Source organism: Zalophus californianus, chromosome X, assembly GCF_009762305.2.
Source record: "Zalophus californianus isolate mZalCal1 chromosome X, mZalCal1.pri.v2, whole genome shotgun sequence".
Taxonomy (NCBI): domain Eukaryota; kingdom Metazoa; phylum Chordata; class Mammalia; order Carnivora; family Otariidae; genus Zalophus; species Zalophus californianus.
In genome coordinates this window covers 87,679,993-87,698,956 of record NC_045612.1, presented here as the reverse complement: position 1 = coordinate 87,698,956, position 18,964 = coordinate 87,679,993, and the positions used below count along the sequence as shown (strand labels likewise).

The following is an 18,964-nucleotide window of genomic DNA, read 5'->3' as shown; positions in this document are numbered from 1 at the left end:
TAAGGTGAGCCAGCTTCCTAATTAAGTTTCCCTCTGGCAGCCAGAGGCTCGAAGAGAAATCTGTAAGTCAACATTAGTATCTGTCACACCCTAAGTCCTCCGCATGTCTACACTCTAACCTGGCCTTGCTGCTGTCTCTCATTCACCCTGATTCTAATGCTTATTTACAAATGATTTCCTATCTTATGTCAGAAATTCCTACATAGCTCATCACATCCATGGTACCAAAAAAAAAAAAAAAGAGGAAGGAACAGACTACATACTTACCTGGGGTTTGGCCATTTCCTGCTCTTCTTCGGAAAAGGCAGAGATGTGTGAAGCCCGAGCTGGAAGAATGGAGAAGGGTACAGCATATGAGAGAACCCATCAGGCATATCTGCCCAGAATTATCTGCCTAGGAATCCCCTCACATGAGCTGGGCATGAGGCCACCCTGTGGAAGTTTGGGCAACCATGCGGTTTTAACAACCACCTGTGTATTCTTGACTCTTTTCCTCCCCTGACCATCTAACACAAAAAGTTTCTTTTTTTCTATATATACTTGTGTACTGACCCAGAAATTGTATTTCCAGGTATTTTCTTTAATGAAATTATTCTAATATATCACAATTCCTCTATAAGTACCTTCATCTCAGCACTGACTTTATGAATGCCAAAGTTAATCCTATATGACTCAAAATAAGAGACTAATAAGGAAATACAAGGGGTGAAATCCTATATAGCTATTAAAGACACTGTTGTATGGAACTGTGTGCTTTAGTATCTGTGTACTCTTCTGTACATATACCTAAATTAAAAGTTTTTAAAATGTCACAGAATAAATTAAGCTGAATCACAGTAAAACTTCTAAATGAAAAAAAAGGTAGGTTATAAAACTGCAGGAACCCATCTCAAACTATATGTGAAATGTTTAAAAAACACACACCCCTAATACACACCAAAAACTCCAAGAATGGACGTTTAAATGTAGGGGGATAAAATGAATTCCTTTTGATTTTCTTCTATTTTTTTAATTAATCTGTAATTCAAATGTGCTAGTATTTGTTACACGCCAAGAAAACTGAACTTTTAAAAAACTGTCATCCTCCGGACGTTTTAAGCCCGACGATGCCCGCCCCCCCCCCCCCCCCCCGCCCAGACCCTGCAGCACCAAGCCTGGCCCACCCCCCCCCAAACCCCAAGCTCTAAGCTCTGAGGTGAGTCCTCTCAGGTGCCTCTTCCTTCTCCTCACCTCACTGGGGCCGGCTTGCCCAGGAGCCAGAAGGAAGCCTTCGGGTGCAGATTCACTTCGGCTGGAGCATTCACACCAGGCCCCTACGTTGGGGCGTGAGCAAGGAGAGAGGGGCACAGGGAGAGGTGGGGAGCGCCTAAGGAGGGACCTGAGGAGTGCGTATGAACCCTTAGCGCAGGTCACTGTGCTGGAAAATGTGTAGAAGTCAACGTTTAACAAGCCCCACTCAACCCCGACTAGTCCCATAACTTTGTCCACCATCGTGCCCAGAGACCTTCATTCGATCTCCCATCACTCACCCCACAATTCCCCACATCAATGACCGCCCCCATCCCCCTTCATTCGTTCCCCCCAGAACTCCCCATCACTCAACCCACCACCTCTAGCACTCGCCCTCTCAACCCCTCTCCCTCTCTCCCTCTCTCTCTCTCTCTCTCTCACCCTCTCGACAATAGATTTTTCTGCTCACTGCAGAGGAGACCAGTACAAGAACTGGCCCTAAGAAGCACTTCCGCTTCGGGACCAACTCGGGCTCCGCAGCCCAGAGGGCTGCAGCAGCTGGGTGTGCGCACGCTCAGTGGGGGCTTTGAGCCCGCGTCCGCCAATAGTCAACACCGGGCCCCCTCCCGCCCCCCTCCCACCGGCCCCACGCGAACGCGGCGGGGCCGCGGCGCCTGCGCGGAAGAAAGATGGCCGCGCCCGCGCGGTCCCTGCTTTGAGATGGCCGCGCCCACCAGGGCTCTACACCTCGAGGGCCGCCGTGTGGAGCAGGTGTTTACTTTGTTCAGCGGACACCGTCATTCCCGAGACCTCGAAAAGCATTTTGCTTAGGGCGGGGAGGGGAACTGCCCAATTGAGGAAAGTTCTGGCAGGCCGGAATTTGGGGTCTTGAACCCGAAGGGCAGCGTCGGGTTTACAGGTGTAATTGAATAGGAAGACGGGATGCGTGGCCGAGTCGCCCAGCGTGCACAAAGGCGGAGAGGTAGGGAAAGGTCACACTGGCTCCATCCAGTGGCTAGAGCTGGGAGTTTTTTGAAGCACGGCATACAAACAAGCTGAAGGATAAAAATAAACGGGGACCTAGGACGCACACACCCCGGGGTGAAGGGAATGTGTTAAGCAGTGGCTGACGGGTTGCTTTCTCTGGCTGGGCAGAAACGAAATCCTTTCGTCGGAGGTGACCATTTTGCTGACCGAAAGGAGCCGGCCACACAAATAGCCGAAGCAAACTGGTGGAGCGCACGGCTGTTGCAAAGGCCCGGAAGTGGGACCCAATTCGGCGCGTTGGAGGAATGGAAGCTGGCAGTGTGTTTGGGAGCGTAGGAGGTGTGAGGGAGGGAGAAGTGGGTGGGGGGCCAGATGCCGTAGGGCCGCCTCTGCCAGGAACAGAGCTCATGCTTCACTCTAGACAGAATGGGAAGCCATAAGAGGGATAAGATTTTTTAAAGACCCATCAGAAGCAATCTCGCATTCTTGTTTATTGCGAGTCTTGCACCCACTAGAACATGAGCTTCACAGGGATTTGCTTAAGCATCTCCTGTATGACAGACAGTATTCTAGACATTGGAAATATAGCAAGGAAGAAGGCAGAACCAAACAAACATGATGGAGACAACCTGGTTTCAAACCCCCACCTACGAGTTTTGTAACTAGGGCAGAACTCTTCTCTCTGCTGTTTCCTCATCTATAAAATAGGGAGGATGACAAATGAACTGATAATTGTAAAGACTTAGAACAATGCTCGGCACATAGCAAGTGCTACATGTTTTAGTATTATTATTTAAATAAAATTAGGCATCTGTATGTATTAAGCTTTTGTTAATAAAAAGGAAAAAAATTCAAAGATAACCCGCAGGCTGCTTTGGAGAACCACAACAGAGGGCAAGGGCGAAAGCAGGTGAAAAACAGTGTGGCTTCTGCCAACAGGCCCAGCAAGTGATAATGGGGGCTCAGACCTAGCTCAGTATCTCCTGTGTGCCACACACCGTCTGAAGCACATGATATGACCTGCCTCACTCAGTCCCCACTATCTGTGAACAGTCCCATGGCCTCCACTTGTCAGAGGAGGAAACTGAGTCCCAGAGGGACTAAGTAACTTGCCCAAGGTCACACAGTTTCCCAAGGTTGGATCCTTTACTTCTACCCAATAATATTCTTCTTTTGTTTATTCACTATCCCGCAGGACTTCCAGAAAGTATCTGTGGGTCCTCATCCCAGAACCATTAAAACTAGCCAAGGAATGTTTTTACCAGAAATCTAGATGGAGCTTCTGGGCAGACAAAGCAAAGACAGAGCAAAAACAGAGGAATAGCTCCTATCTCTTGCTCCCTGAAGGATAAGCACTTCTTGGGTACAAAACATGTCCGTTCTCTCTGAATGCATTAGAAGGTGGGAAATAGGAAGGGCTGGACCTGTAGGGCTCATCCCAGCCTGGCCTCTTCCATCTTAACAAACATCGTTCCCCCACCACCTTGTGTGTACACACACACACACACACACACACACACACACACACCTGGCCTCTTCCATCTTAACAAACATCGTTCCCCCACCACCTTGTGTGTACACACACACACACACACACACACACACACACCTGGCCTCTTCCATCTTAACAAACATCGTTCCCCCACCACCTTGTGTACACACACACACACACACACACACACACACCGTGTATAGAAAGAATCCTTTAGGGTTGGTGGGTGTTGGGGTAAAGTGATTGCCAGCTCCAGAAATGTCCCTGAGCCAGTGATACAGCCCCTCAAAAACTGTCCCAGGGTTCACAGTGCACATCCAGAAGCTCTGTGAGGCCAGCTTTTCTGCGCTGAGGAGCAAGGACTCCCACTAGGTCTTGGGCATCCTCTGCCATCAGTCCCTGCAGGTGCAATCTCATACAACGGTCTAAGCCGCAGGTAGCTAGGTAAAGGGCTATGGGAGGCTGACCGTAGCGGGTACCACCACAGAGTCTCTACGATGTGACACTCCCACCCAGAGGTCCCCCACCTCACCACTGAGTCATCACCACAATCATTCTTAAGATACATTTCATCGGGCGCCTGGGTGGCTCAGTCGGTTAAGTGACTGCCTTCGGCTCAGGTCACGATCCCGGAGTCCCGGGATCGAGTCCCGCATCGGGCTCCCTGCTCGGCGGGGAGTCTGCTTCTCCCTCGGACCCTCTTCCCTCTCGTGCTCTCTGTCTCTCATTCTCTCTCTCTCTCTCTCTCAAATAAATAAATAAAATCTTTAAAAAAAAAAGATACATTTCATCAAGGGGTATCTGGCTAGCCCAGTTGGTAGAGCATGTGACTCTTGATCTTAGGGCCAGTTCAAGCCCCACACTGCGTGGAGAACTTACTTTAAAATAAAAGATACATTTCATCAAAACTATAGAAGTGTGGCCAATTGTGAGCAGTGAACTTACTTTAAAATAAAAGATACATTTCATCAAAACTATAGAGGTGTGGCCAATTGTGAGCAGTGATTTGGGACCATAAGGCAGCAGGTGAGTTTGTCAGAGCAAAAGCACACGAGCCACTTCTCTGGTGACCTTGAAGGTAGCATGATAGCCCTGAACTACCTGCTTCCAAGAGAGGAATCCACTTCCATTCTGGTATTTGTAGTATATACCATCACTGGTATATGAATCCTGAATAATATGTCAGATTTACTGTCTTGGCCAATGCGAGTGTCACTAAATGGGAGACATATGGGATGGGCAGGGGTGAATAATGGTGAATGAAGGGCAGACTGGGAGTGAATGGGGGCAAGCAGAGACAGAGGGTGATGGGAAGGAGGTGAATGAACAGAGTGGAGTCAAAGGGGGCAGTGTGGAGCCACACGAGGGAATGACCATGCATTCGATTTTGAATTAATTGGAGATTATGGATGAGACTGAGTAAATGATGGGAAAATGAGGCACGGGCTAAAGTGACCAAAAGTGAAAGTGGAAGCAGACTGAGTGAGTGGAGCAATTCAAGGCGGTGAACATGAATGGAGTTGATAAAGCAGGAGAGTGCAAGTTGTTTTGAGCACTAAGGACCAGAGTGCGAATAAACGATGGTTCATGGGGCATGTTAAGAGTGAGAGAGGTGAATTTAGGGGGAGCGTGGGAGCGAATGGAGGTAATGTGGGGCATGGAGGGAAGAATGGGGAGTACAAGGGACAGAAGAGGGACTGAAGACGTACACATGGTAGAATGTGAGTATGTGAATCAGGTTGAGTTCGAGTGGCGACACTCTGAGAGAGAAATGGAGTGGCTAGAGGTGAATGAGGGGCAGACTGGGATTAGATAGGGGGGATGCGGGACTCCAGGCATGTCCAGGGATCCCAGCATCAAGCAGCCCAGGTGAAGGAGCTGCCGCGTGTGCCTGTTGGGCAGAGTGAGAGGGAACAGAAGCAAAGAGAAGAAGGTGAGTCACCGTGGGTATTGTGAGCCAAAGGGAAAGACGAAGGTCACACGGCCCCAAGTGAATAAAGTGGGGGAACATGGGGCCAAGTGAATTCAAGGCAGAGTGTGACTGAATGAACGGAAACTAGACATGAGATCAGGCACAGAACGGGGGTTGTGAGCGGGAACAGGGGTTACACAGGAAATGAGTTTCAATGAATGAGATCATTTCGAGGAACGAGAGGCAGAGTGAGAGTAAATGGAGCCAATGAAGAGAAAGTGAGGAATGGGGCTGAGCAAGCAGAGAACGAGAATCTGCAGGTAACTTGCGCCAGGGTTTGGGTCCTCCCAAACACGGGGGTAAACAAGGGAGCAGCGCTGGAGAGAATAAAGGTGAAGAAGGGGCCGCAAGAGAGAGAATGAGGCCCAGAGTCCACGAAGCAAGCTGAAGAGTGGGCCACGTGACGGTGAATGGGAGTCACTTCATGCGGTGTCAAGAAGCGGAGGGGAGGGCGCCTGGGTGGCTCAGATGGTTAAGCGTCTGCCTTCGGCTCAGGTCATGATCCCAGGGTCCTGGGATCGAGTCCCGCATCGGGCTCCCTGCTCCTTGGGAGCCTTCTTCTCCCTCTGCCTCTCTCTCTCTCTCTCTCTCTCTCTGTCTCTCATGAATAAATAAATAAAATCTTAAAAAAAAAAAAAGCAGCAGAGGGGAAAAGTAGAAAACAAGCGTCTGAGAGTGAATGGAGGTGAAGGAATACGACATGAGAGAATTGGGGCCATGTAAGGAGAGGGTTAAGGAGTTGTGGCACTATGAGGCCCAGCGTGAACGAAGGGTAGTGGCCCAGAGGCAGTGTAAGTGAAGCGGGGGGGGGGGGGGGGGGGGGGGGGGGGGGGGGGACGGGGATGAAAAGCTGGAATAAGAACGGAGGTGAAGCAGCAGTAGGGGGCGCATCTCTGTGTCGTGTGTCATGTATAATATGTAACGGAGGGCAGAGTGTGATTGAATGGGGTGACCATGGGCCAGATTCCAGGAAATTAGGGTGGAACTGTGCATAGTAAGTGAAGCGAAGGAGGTGCCAAGAATGGGTAAATGGAGGCAACGAGGGGCAGAAGGCGAGGGCACGGTGGCCATATTGTGCAGAGTGTGGGAGGAGGCACAATGTAGTGAACAGAGCTGGCTGCTGAGCAGAGTGGGGGGAATGGAGGGGACGAGGGGCAGAGTGAGTGGAAATGGAGGGAACCAAGTGGTAGAGCGTGACTGAAAACAGTGGAGTGGCACCGTGTTAAGGAAAGTGGGGGAATGTGGCTGACTGTGAGGCCCAGGGCCTGAGTCCTATCTCTGTGTCTCCAGCCCCTCTCTTCCTGCATCTCTTTCTGACATCTCAGGGTTTCTCCCTGGTTTTGCCTCCTCCCATCTTTGTGTACAGGTCAGTATCTTTCTTTTCCCTTGTGTGTCCGTCTCCAACAGAGGTGGCACTTGGAAAGACAGTGAGCCCTCTGGCTTCTGTGTTTCAGAATCTATTAGATGGTATTTGCTCATAGAGCCCAGAGGTCCAGAATGCCCCTAGTTCTGAACAGGGCATTTGAGTCCGGAGCAAAGAGTTGGCCAGGAGGGCCTATGGGTGTTATAATGCAGACCTGGGTCACTGTGGCGGTGACTCTGGCCACACTGATGGTCGCCACTGTGGATGCGAAGATCCATAAACGCTGTGAACTGGCAACGAAGCTGGAGAAGGCGGGCCTCAGTGGCTTTAAGGGCTACAGCGTTGGAGACTGTGAGACTCCAGCTGCCCCAAGTCCCACCCACACCCGGAGCTGCCCACCACACTCAGACCCAGGCCCCCTTCCTCATCTATCACCTCCCTAGGCCAGGGCATGATCCTCTCGGCCATCCCCTGACTGACTCCAATGTCCTTACCATCATTGCCTTCACAGCCATCACCCCCATGTCTACCATCAACACCATCACTACCATCAAAGTCATCACGAATACCATCACCCCTGCCATCCCTCATACCTCACCAGAATCACCAACATCAACACCACCACCAAACCAAGATCGTCACCTCCACAGCTGGGATGACAACGACCCCTGTCCCCTCCCCTTATCCTACCATCCCCTAGCTGTGCCTACCCCCTCCCTGCCCCAGGGCTGTGCATGCCACACTATGAGAGTGGCTCTGACACCGTCTTCGTGGACCACGATCACGACGGCAGCACCGGATACGGCATTTTCCAGCTGAGCTCCACCTGGTGGTGTAACAATGGTATTACACCCACCCAGAACCTCTTGTCACATCAAGTGTTGATGTGAGGCAGCACTGGAGACACCCCGAAGCCCTCCCTGCCTGGCCCCACTGCCCAACACACAGAGTTCAAGGTTGCCTAAGCCATAACCTCCAGTAAGAAGCAGAAAAATGACAAGGAAAAGAGCACATTTGCCTGGGCTGTTAGAGACACCATCCATACCGTACCCTTACCGACTACGCTGAGATGTGGTCCAGGTCAGGAGGGCTCAGAAGTCCTACACCTCCCCGAGAATGGAGGCTGCAGTTTTCGGGGACTCAGAAAACCGGAAACTTACCTCCATGTGGAATGGAGGGGGAGATTGTCCTGATTTGGTGTTGAGGTTGTTCAGGCCCTGAGGGAAGAAACACATTATCTGGCTATAGGAACAGAAATAAGGAGTGTCTGTGCAGAAAGGAGAGAACTTTCCAGACAAGGGTGTGGTGGTATTGAGGACAAAATTTAATAGCGGTAGTTGTTCGGGGTTGGCCAAAATGGTGCTTGAGGTTGTCCAAGACAGACCAAAATGGGGACTGAGGTTATTAGGGTCCACGCCAAATGGAGGTTGAGGATGTCCAAGTCCTGCTACAGTAACAGAAGAGGTTACCCAGGATTGGCCAGCTTGAAGGTTGAGGTTGTCCAAGACTAGCCACCACAGAGGCTGAAGCTGTCTAGGACAGGGTAACATGAAGAGTAAGGTTTCTCAAGACTAGCTAAAATAAAGGTTAAGGTTGTTCACTTTGAGCCAACATGGAAGTTGAGGTAGTCCAGGATCAGCTATAATGGAAGTTGAGGTCCTTGAATGGTCAACATGGAGGCTGGAATTATTTGTAACTGGTCAAAATGGCAACTGAGGTTGCCCAGGACTGGTCAACATGGCAGTTGAGATCATTTACCTGTCAGAATGGCAGTGAAGGTCGCCCTGGTTGAGCAGTTGGGATCATCTAGAACCAGGCACCATGATGACTGAGGTTGAATGGAACTAACCAGCATGGAGGTTGAGGTCATTTGTAACCAAAGCGGCAGTTGAGGTTATCCAAGACCTGACAACACAGTGTTTGAAGTCACCAAGACTGACCAACCTTGCAGCTGAGTAGCTTCCCAACCAGCTGACATGGTGGTTAAGGTGATGTCAGACCAGCTGCTGTTGCAGTTGAGATCATCCATAACCACACAAAATTACAATTGAAGTCATCCAGAACTGGCCAACAGAGTTTGAGGTTGTTAGGACCAGGCAGTATGATGGTTGAGGATATTCATAACCAGGCAAAATAAATCAAGATCATCCAGGATCTGGGGGCACCTGGGTGGCTCAGTCATTAGTTGTCTGCCTTCAGCTCAGGTCATGATCCCAGGGTCCTGGGACTGACCCCCACATTGGGCTCCCTGCCCCGCGGGAAACCTGTTTCTCCCTCTCCCACTCCCCCTGCTTGTGTTCCCTCTCTCACTGTGTCTCTGTCAAATAAATAAATAAAATCCCCTAAAAAAAAAAAAAAGATCACCCAGGATCTGTCAACGTGAATTAAGGTTCTACAGAACCAGCCAACATGGCGGTTGAGGTAATTCATAACCAGCTGACAAGTGAATCAAGGTCATCTAGAATCAGTCAATGTAGTGGTTGAAGTTATTCAGGCTCCAAGGAATCCAGAACCCCTGGGCCTACCATACACTGTCACCCTGTCCCCAGTGCACCAGCTCACTATGTCCCTTTCTTCCCTCCCCCCCGTAGACCTGCTCAGCCACCATATTCTGGATGATATCTTGTGTGCCAGGCAGGCGGTGTCCTCAGAGAATGGCATGACTTCTTGGTAAGTTCATAGGGGCAGCTTGGACCTTGGGCAGCAGGGATAATGGCACTACCATCTTATCAGCCTGTCCACTTCACCCTCCTTCTCTCCCTTCATTTCCCAGGGATTCATGGACCCGGCACTGTTCTGGCCATGATTTATCTGAATGGCTCAAGGGATGCAATATGCATGCCAAAGCTAACTCAAAGAAAACTAGTAATTCATGATTCAGTTTCCCAGAAGTAGAAATTTTCTTTTCTTTTCTTTCTTCTGTGGGTTTAATAAAGAATGGTATCTATAAACAATGCAGGAGTCCTCTGATGCCTAACTCTCTTCATTTTTCAGAAGCAGACTCCCCGCTGAGCAAGGAGCCCAATATGGGACTCGATTCCAGGACCGTGGGATCATGACCTGAGCCGAAGCCAGACGCTTAACCCATGAGCAACCCAGATGTCCCTAAATAAAAAATTAAAAAAAAAAAAACACTTTTCCCATAGGAGTCCTATATATAGAGTGTGTGTAATGCAGAAACCACCCAACCACCCATGTGCTCTCAGGAAGTCGGTTTACAAATCCATTATTTTCATGACCTCACTCCTTAGTGACATTTTTCTAATGGATGTAGCTTGCCTCAGGTGTCTATTTTGGTTTTTCTGGTGCCTCTCCAGCTGGTCAACTTGGCAGACTTCTAGAAAGACGAATAATAAACCATTCCCTGTGAATATACCTTTTGTTAGAAGCAGACCTCTGATAAGGTTGACTTATTTTAAGTCTAGATACCAGTCAGAAAGAAATTCAAATTACATGTCTCCTATACTCTGAGCTTGAGGGAAAGAAAGCACAAATTGCTCTGACAGAAATTGGAACAAGAAAGTAATGATAAATATCAGTGACTTTGATTAAGAAAAATACCTTAAAATGGAAGAGAGCAGGTGAAAATAGGTTTAGAGAGCTGTGAGTAGGGTAAAGGGATTTTGAAAAGGTAGTAGACCCAGGATTTGGATCTCAAACAGAAGAGCCTTTCAGGAAGGCTGAAAATGGGGTGCCTGGATGGCTCAGTCGATTAGGCATCCGACTCTTGGTTTCAGCTCAGGTCATGATCTCAGGGTCATGAGATCGAGCCCCATGTCAGGCTCCACACTGAGCATGGAGCCTACTTGGGATTCTCTCCCTTTCCCTCTGCCCCGCCCCGACATGCTCGTGCACGCATGCGCGCTCGCTCTCTCTTGCTCTCTCGCTCTCTTAAAAAAAAAAAAAAAAAAAAGGAAGGCTGGAAACAACTGAGGTGACCAAGAGAATAAGTAGAAGGATGAGGCAGATTGTAGTCCAGTTCCTTATACCACTTCATTCCAAGATTACCACGAGACAGCTCACAAAACTAACAATTTGAAGTTAGCAAAAAAAAAAAAAAAAGTCATATCCTTGAGGAAGATATTTCTCAGCTTTTAAAGACGTCCAGCCCTCACTCGCCCACTGGGGCCTTACTCATTATCTCCATCTGTCCGTTTCTTCTCTACCTGTGTAACTCGAACTTGGAATTTCTCTATGATCTGGAGTCCTCTCTTCTCAAACAGGCGATCACATCTGGTTTGGTAACAGGATACCCTGTAATGGAAATGATAGATGATTTAGGCACATCCGTGTGGGTTTCACAGCCTCGAGGTAATTAGGAAGGTACATTTTAATAAGTATAAATTTCACACGAGAGATGAAAATACAAACACCTTATTCAGTCTAAGAGGGATTAGGAATCTTGAATCCCTGGAACCTGAGGTCAAAGTATTGAAACACTTCAGAGGTGGAAAGTCATCCTATCTGGTACACTGTGAATTACTCAGGGAAGCTGTGCTCACCCACAGAGACCAAATGGCTATAGCTCTCTAGCATCACAGCTCTGTAAAGTGTCCTCTCAGAAGATTCCAGATGATTCCACTCCTGGGTGAAGTCCACAGCCACATCCTCAAATGACACTGATCCCTGTAATTGCATCCTTCTATTCAATCAGTTTGATAGAAATTTAAATGGTGATATATTTTAAGATGAAGGGACTATTCTTCAGCGAGAGGCTGTTTAATAATTTCCAAAAAGTTTTCTCTGAGATATTTGCAATAGCTATCTCTAGCAAAGGACTAAAGAACTCCTCAAAATCAAGATGATAAATGTAGGCAATCTCATAGAAAAACCAGAAAAAGATTTGAACAGATACTTCACAAAAGATGATATCCAATTGGCCAGTAAACATATGAAAGGGTGCTCGAGGGGCGCCTGGGTGGCTCAGTCGGTGAAGTGTCTGCTTTTGGCTCAGGTCATGATCCCGAGGTCCTGGGATCGAGCCCCATGTCGGGCTCCCTGCTCAGCGGGGAGCCTGCTTCTCCCTCTCCCTCTGCCTGCCGCTCCCCCTGCTTGTGCTCTCTCTCTCTCTCAAATAAATAAAAAATCTAAAAAAAAAAAGGTGCTCAACATCTTTAGTCACCAGTTATATATATAGTTATATATAACTATATACCAACAGAATGGCTAAAATTAAGACCAAAAATCCAAATGTTGGCAAGGATGTGGAGCAACTGGAACTCTCATATATTGCTGGTGAGAGTAAACTATAAAATAGTACAGCCACCATGGAAAACATTTTAGCTGAATCTATTAATTAATACTAAGCGTACACCTAACCTAGGACCCAGCAACCCCACTCCTATGTATATATCTAATGGAAATGCACACACATCAAGACATGTACAAGAATATCCATAGACGTATTATTTGAAATTGCCAAAATGGAGACATCCACCAGCCGCAGAATGAATAAACAACTGTGATGTATTTATACAACAGAATAGTACACAGTAACGGAGAGAACGAATGATACATAAAATGACAAGAATGGATCTCAAAAACATTATGATAACTGAAAGAAGCCAGACACAAAAGCATAACGTAAGATTCCATCCATGTGACATTCAAGAACAGGCAAAAATAATCTATGCCTATAGAAATCAGAAAGCATTACCCATGAGGCAGGGGATAGTGATTGGACGTGGCATGAAGGAGGCTTCTGGGTGACTTCTCACTTTCTGTTTCTTGATTCAGGTACTGGTTACACAGGCGTTTCCAATTTGTAATTCATGAAAGTGTACACATTATACACTTTTCTCTGTATGCTATGCTTCAACAAAATGTCAACCCCCCAAATTCTTATCTAAGTAGTATTCCCATAATATTTCCATAAAAAATAGTAAGACAAAGATATAAGAACAACAACAAAAAAAGGATTTATGCACCTACAGGCAAGGGGCACCTGGCTGATTCAGTCAGTAGAACATGGCAGTTGCTCTCAGGGTTGTGAGTTCGAGCCCCACCTTTAATTTAATAGAAATTAAATAATATATTAAAAAAAAAAGAACCCACATGAAAAAGAGCAATGTACGTAAAAGAACAATTCACCAAAAGAGGAAAGAATATGAAAAGATACTCAACCTCGTGGCTAACTAAATAAACACGAACAAAAGAAATGAGATATTTTAACTATCAAATGGCAAGGATTAAAAATATGACAAAAGGATTAGGAAGGGTATTTTCATTTATAGATAGAGCTAGAGTATTATGCTAAATGAACTAAGGCAGTCCGAGAAAGACAAATACTATGTGATCTCATTCATAGGTGGAATTTAAGAAACAAAACAAATGAACAAAGGGAAAAAAAAGAGAAACAAACCAAGAAACAGACTCTTAAGAATAGAGAACCAACTGATGGTCACCAGAAGGGAGAGAAGTGGGAGAATGGGGGAAGTAGGGAATGGGGATTATAGAGTACACAGCTCATGATGAAAAAAATAAAAAAGTGACGCCTGGGTGGCACAGTCAGTTAAGCGTCTACCTTCGGCTCAGGTCAGATCTCAGGGTCCTGGGATCGAGCCCCCCGTTGGGCTCCGGCTCAGCGGGGAGTCTGCTTCTCCCTCTCCCTCTGCCCCTCCCCCCGGTGCGCTCTCTCTCTCTCTCTCTCATGCTGTTTATTTCTCACTCTCTCTCTCAAATAAATAAATAAGATCTCTCAAATAACTAAATAAGAAAAAAGAAAACAAAGTTTTAAAAATAAAGTATTGAAAACAAAGAAAAGAATGAAGAGAATTTTTTAAATAAATAAATAAATGAAACATCTCTTTCTACCAAAAATAAATAAAATAAAAATATGACAGAAGGATTAGGAAGGGTATCTTCATTCATTAGTAGGAGTACAAACTTGCACAAACTTTTCAAAAGGCAATTTGGCAAGGTCTGTGAAGGTTCAAAACGTGCCCAACTTTTGAACCAGAAATTGTAGAAATGCTCAGCACGGTACAAGATAGAGGAGAAGAAAGATTACTGCCATGCTATGCATCGTGGCACATGCATACAAGACAAAAATAAGCAGCTGTTAAAGATATTGGTCTAGGGGCAGCTGGGTGGCTCAGTCGTTAAGCGTCTGCCTTCGGCTCAGGTCACGATCCCAGGGTCCTGGGATCGAGCCCCGCATCGGGCTCCCTGCTCAGCGGGAAGCCTGCTTCTCCCTCTCCCACTCCCCATGCTTGTGTTCCCTCTCTCGCTGTGTCTCTCTCTGTCAAATAAATAAATAAAATCTTAAAAAAAAAAAAAGATATTGATCTTGACAGTGAAATATCTTCTATCGACAAGTATTCACAGAGTGGGGACTGTCCCAGCTATGCCAGTAACCAGCTCTGCAACTCCACGCCACTTGCTTACCCACTCTGGGACTCAGTTTCCACATTAGTAGAATGCGGATATTAAAGGTACCCACTTCTCAGGGTGGTTGTGAGGACTAAGGTGGTCATGTGTATGAAGTACTGAGTAGGGGGCGCCTGGGTGGCTCAGTCAGTTGTTAAGCATCATGTGGGCTCAGGTCATGATCCCAGGGTCCTGGGATCGAGCCCTGCTCAGGGGGGAGCCTGCTTCTCCCTCTCCCTCTGCCTGCCGCTCCCCCTGCTTGTGTGCTCTCTCTCTCTCTCTCTCTGTTAAATAAATAAATAAAATCTTAAAAAATAAAATAAAGTACTTAGTAGAGTGCCCGGTGCAGTGCAGGCTCATTACGTGTTAGCTTCTGTTCCTGCCACTAACATCATCATCATCCCCATCCTCTGTATTATCATTATCATTACTCCTACTACCTTCATCAAATGTAAAGAGAAAACAGGGAATTGCAAAAGTTTGTATATTATGAGCATATGTTAGCAAAGGAAGTTCTGTATCAACAATATGCTTTTACGTGTATGTAAATATAAAGAAGAAGGGACAGAGAGAGGTATAGATGGAAATTAAATTCACCATAGAATTGGTTATCTGGAATGAGTGATGATATGAAACCTGGACGTATTTTCTCTTTTTAGGTTGTACATTCCTAAAAGAGTTTGAGTTTTTGGTGCTACTTCTTTTGTAGGGAGAGAGAAAAAAAATGACAAAACAATATAGACATGTTTAAAAAGGGCAAAAGGGAGAGAGAGGCGTCTAGGTGGCTCAGTCACTGGGCGTCTGCCTTTGGCTCAGGTCGTGATCCCAGGGTCCTGGGATTGAGCCCTGCAGTGGTCTCCCTACTCAGTTCAGTGGACAGTATGCTTCTCCCTCTCCCTCTGCCCCTCCCCTCGCTTGTGTGTGTGTGTGTGTGTATGTGTGTGTGTGTGTGTGCAGGCGCGCTCTCTTTCTCTCTCAAATGAATGAAAGAAAGAAAGAGAGAGAGAGAAAGAAAGAAAAAAGGGCAAAAGGTAAAGAACTGAACATAGTCAGGGACATCATGAATTCTCAGCCTGAAAAGGAAAAACGCAGACCTTTGGATCACTCCGGCTTTGCTGAAACCCCAGATGAGGAAAAAAACCGTATTGGAGGGGAGGTGTGTGGGAGGATGGGTGAAACAGAGAAAGGGGATTAAGAAGTACAAACGGGGCATTCGGCGGCAGCCACTGAGCAGACCGGACTTCACTTGCACGCACACCTCGCTCCGCTTCCTCTGCAACCATGTCTGACAAACCCGATATGGCTGAGATTGAGAAATTCGCTAAGTCGAAATTGAAGAAGACAGAAACGCAAGAGAAAAATCCACTGCCTTCAAAAGAAACGATTGAGCAGGAGAAGCAAGCAGGCGAATCGTAATGAGGCGCGCGCCGCCAATATGCACTGTACATTCCACAAGCATTGCCTTCTTATTTTACTTCTTTTGGCTGTTTAACTTTGTAAGATGCAAAGTGGTTGGATCAAGTTTAAATGACTGTGCTACCCCTTTTCACATCAAAGAATCGAGAAGTACTGACAACCAAGGCGCCTGCCTCTCCCATCTGCCTGTCTGGCTGGCAGGGAAGGAAAAGAACTTGCGTGTTGGGGAAGGAAGAAGCTGGGTGGGAAGACAGTGAAATCGAGAGTAAAAACCAAGCCGGTCCGGGGTGTCCTGCAGGCTGTCAAATGCAGTTTAATCAGAGCGCCATTTTTTTTGTTCAAATGATTTTAATAATTGGAATGCACAATTTTTTAATATGCAATAAAAAGTTTTAAAACCTGAAAAAAAAAAGAAGTACAAATGGCCTGTTATAAATAAGTCAAGGAGAGAAAAGTGCAGCATAGGGAATATCGTCAATAATACTGCAATAATGTCGTCTGGGGACATATGGTGACTACACTTACTCTGGTGAGCATTGCGTAAGGTAGAAAATTGTCAAATCAATATGTTGATTTGAAACTAATATAACATCGTATGTTAATTAAACTCCAATTTAAAAAAATCCTGGAAAATAACTTGAAGGGTATGGGGTTTACTGGTTATTTCTTTTAAGATTTTATTTATTTATTTGACAGAGAGAGACACAGCGAGAGAGGGAACACAAGCAGGGGGAGAGGGAGAGGGAGAGTCCCCACTAAGCGGGGAGCCTGATGTGGGGCTCCATCCCAGGACGCTGAGATCATGACCTGAGCCAAAGGCAGCCGCTTAACAACTGAGCCACCCAGGTGCCCCGTTTACTGGTTATTTCTTGACCGTTAAGGTTTTATCCTTGTACTGACCCCGAACACGAGAGCTGCTTGTGCTGACATGACTTTGGTTTCCTGAAGTGTCACATCCCTTTAGTTCTGTCCCAGCAGGACGCCTTTGGCTGGTATGAAGACATACTTTAAGTCACATGCAGAACAATCGTCTCCCTGTGATTATCACAAGATTGCTGATGAGGACATGGCTGACCCATAAGAGAAATACCTTGAAACCTCAACATCAGGAAATCTTTGCTTCTGAGGGAGTGGCTTACTTTCTCTCTATGGGTAAGATAAATCAAGTGAGTGTTTCTCCCCTTTATGTGACGGCTTCCAGGAAGCTCAGAAAAAGAACTGTAGCTCAACATAAGTATATAGGATCCTATGACCTACATATATACATTTCAACCTTGCTTTGGTATTGCTCTGTTTCCCTAATCCTAACTTTTTATGTGTTTATACATGTACATTTTATGGTATAAATAATAACGTCAAACCCATATATAAAGCTTATTATGTGTGTGCCAGGCTTTGTTCTAAACACTTAATTTTTTTTAAAGATTTTATTTATTTATTTGAGAGAGAGAGAGAGAGAGCACAGAGGGGAGGGAGAAGCACACTCCCCGATGAGCAGGAAGGCTGAGGCAGAGCTTGATCTGAGGACCTTGAGGTCATGACCTGAGCTAAAGGCAGACTCTTAACCAACTGAGGCACCCAGGCGCCCCCTAAACACTTAATATTAACTCAAGTGATCTTCACAACAACCATAAAGGCTTAGGTATCATCATCATCATTTTACAAATGGGGAAACTAAGCTACAGAGAAGTTAGAGACCGCCTAAGCTCACAAAGCTATTATGAGCATTTTGGCCCCAGAGTCTGTGCTCTTTACCACTACACATTACTGCTTCTTTGCTTCTAAATGTTTTCACATTGGTCAGGGAGAGGGGAGCAAGTAAGAACTTACCTGGAAATTAGTCATGTCTGCCTTATGGAGAGAGGGCAGTGGCCTAGAAAAGCAAAGCTGTTGAGAGGGGGGAGAAGAAAAGAGAAGAGGTTGCAATAACATGGAAAAATGGAAAGCTCACCAAATCATCAGGCTAGCAATCCATAAACGCCAACTGGTTAGCTGTAGCCAAGAAAAAACAGGAAAGAACATTCATTTGCCCCACACAGCCCCATCATTCAACAACACCAATCGGTCACGGTCCTCACAGACCTCCCAACACTCACCCTCACCCATCACTGACTCCAGACACCCCCATCACCCCAAAAACCCTCATTATTCACCCCACGGACCCCATGACGCACCCCAGAGATCCCCCGTCACTGACTCCAGAGACCTCCCATCACACACCCCACCCCCTACAGCCCCACTCCACAGACCCCACCACTCACCTTAGAGGCCCCCTTACCTAGCCCCCAGAGACTCTCACGACGCATCTCAGAGCCCCCCTCCAAGTACTCACCCGGCGAATTCGCGTCTTTACAAAGCCCGCACTCGCACGTGCCGTTCCGCCCGCAGACCAGCGCTGTCTCCCTGCCGCTCCGAGCGAACTGTCCGCCCTCCATTCCCTGCTCTCCGGGTTTCCACCTGGATTCTGGCGAGGTCCGCCTGGAGTTTCTCAAGTTCCTCCAACAACCACTTTATTGGTCCTTTACCCCACCGTCGGTGGGGGCCGGCTCTAGTCCTCGCATGCGCAGTTGCCCTCGCTGCAGCCGTCGGGTCAGCGGCCAGTAGCAGCTCGGTGCGTGTGTGCTTTTAGCAACGGCCTTGACCGCACGGGGCGGGGGGGGGGGGGGGGGCAGAGAAATGGCCGCGCCAGTAAACCGGTTTGGCAGGGAGCAGACATCTTTCAAAGGTTCCAATTCCGTACAGCGGAGATCGGCGCCTCTGAAAGTTCAGAAGACATGGGATTTCGGGAGGACTTTGAAAACTTGCCACGAGCGAGGCCCTTGGGGCAAAGGCTAGTGATGGGCGAGTTATGCGCGTGGTTGCGAGTCTGATGGGAACTGATCTGAACCGACGCAGGGCTGAGGACAAGACCAACCCCTCCGTGGGAAGATACCACGGCGGAGTTGGGCATGGGGAGACCGGGAATAGTACAGTTATCCCTGGGAACTATTAGTGGGAAGAAGGGAGGCAAACTGGGAATGATCCCTTCCTCTACCACTGGGGAAATGGGGAGAAAGTGTAGGGGTGCAAGAAGGTAACACTGGGGAGATGGGGGGGTGGAGAACCGGGGGAGTACAGTCCTTCTGATAGATACTAT

The 18,964-nt window shown here is 47.3% G+C and overlaps 3 protein-coding genes across 17 annotated transcripts in view; 2 read left to right on the top strand and 1 right to left on the bottom strand.

The window, feature by feature from the left end:
* ZNF182 (zinc finger protein 182) overlaps positions 1-18,386 on the bottom strand; it is a 45,115-nt gene extending 26,729 nt beyond the window's left edge. For 2 of the 15 annotated variants that reach the window (XM_035725527.1, XM_035725528.1), the window contains exons 1-8: positions 18,161-18,386; positions 17,780-17,820; positions 12,976-13,049; positions 11,211-11,298; positions 8,803-8,949; positions 8,101-8,261; positions 1,231-1,417; positions 268-326 (exon numbers count right to left, since the gene is read on the bottom strand). In XM_035725527.1, coding sequence (XP_035581420.1) covers positions 268-282 — 15 coding nt within the window. In that variant the 5' untranslated portion in view covers positions 283-326; positions 1,231-1,417; positions 8,101-8,261; ... (3 more) ...; positions 17,780-17,820; positions 18,161-18,386. Of the gene's footprint in view, positions 1-267; positions 327-1,230; positions 1,617-1,671; positions 5,372-8,100; positions 8,262-8,802; positions 8,950-11,178; positions 11,299-12,975; positions 13,050-16,728; positions 16,864-17,658; positions 17,716-17,779; positions 17,821-18,160 lie in introns of those variants that run through there. The other 13 variants (XM_035725516.1, XM_035725517.1, XM_035725526.1 and 10 more) reach the window with 13 other exon arrangements.
* On the top strand, positions 6,559-9,920 carry LOC113930216 (sperm acrosome-associated protein 5-like). Its single transcript, XM_027607395.2, has 5 exons — positions 6,559-7,395; positions 7,771-7,922; positions 8,487-8,496; positions 9,636-9,714; positions 9,818-9,920. The coding sequence occupies exons 1-5, from the start codon at positions 7,146-7,148 to the stop codon at positions 9,918-9,920; spliced, it is 594 nt and encodes a 197-aa protein (XP_027463196.1). The 5' UTR covers positions 6,559-7,145.
* Positions 15,578-16,094, top strand: LOC113930221 (thymosin beta-4-like). Its single transcript, XM_035725530.1, has one exon. The coding sequence runs from the start codon at positions 15,694-15,696 to the stop codon at positions 15,826-15,828; it is 135 nt and encodes a 44-aa protein (XP_035581423.1). The 5' UTR covers positions 15,578-15,693; the 3' UTR covers positions 15,829-16,094.
* Positions 18,387-18,964: the final 578 nt, after the last annotated feature.

Coding starts and splice junctions, on each gene's coding strand:
- LOC113930216 (XM_027607395.2), top strand. CDS start 7,146: ATGGTATTTGCTCATAGAGCCCAGAGGTCCAGAATGCCCCTAGTTCTG. Junction 7,396..7,770: donor GGGCTACAGCGTTGGAGACT/GTGAGACTCCAG, acceptor TCCCTGCCCCAG/GGCTGTGCATGCCACACTAT. Junction 9,715..9,817: donor GAGAATGGCATGACTTCTTG/GTAAGTTCATAG, acceptor TTCATTTCCCAG/GGATTCATGGACCCGGCACT.
- LOC113930221 (XM_035725530.1), top strand. CDS start 15,694: ATGTCTGACAAACCCGATATGGCTGAGATTGAGAAATTCGCTAAGTCG.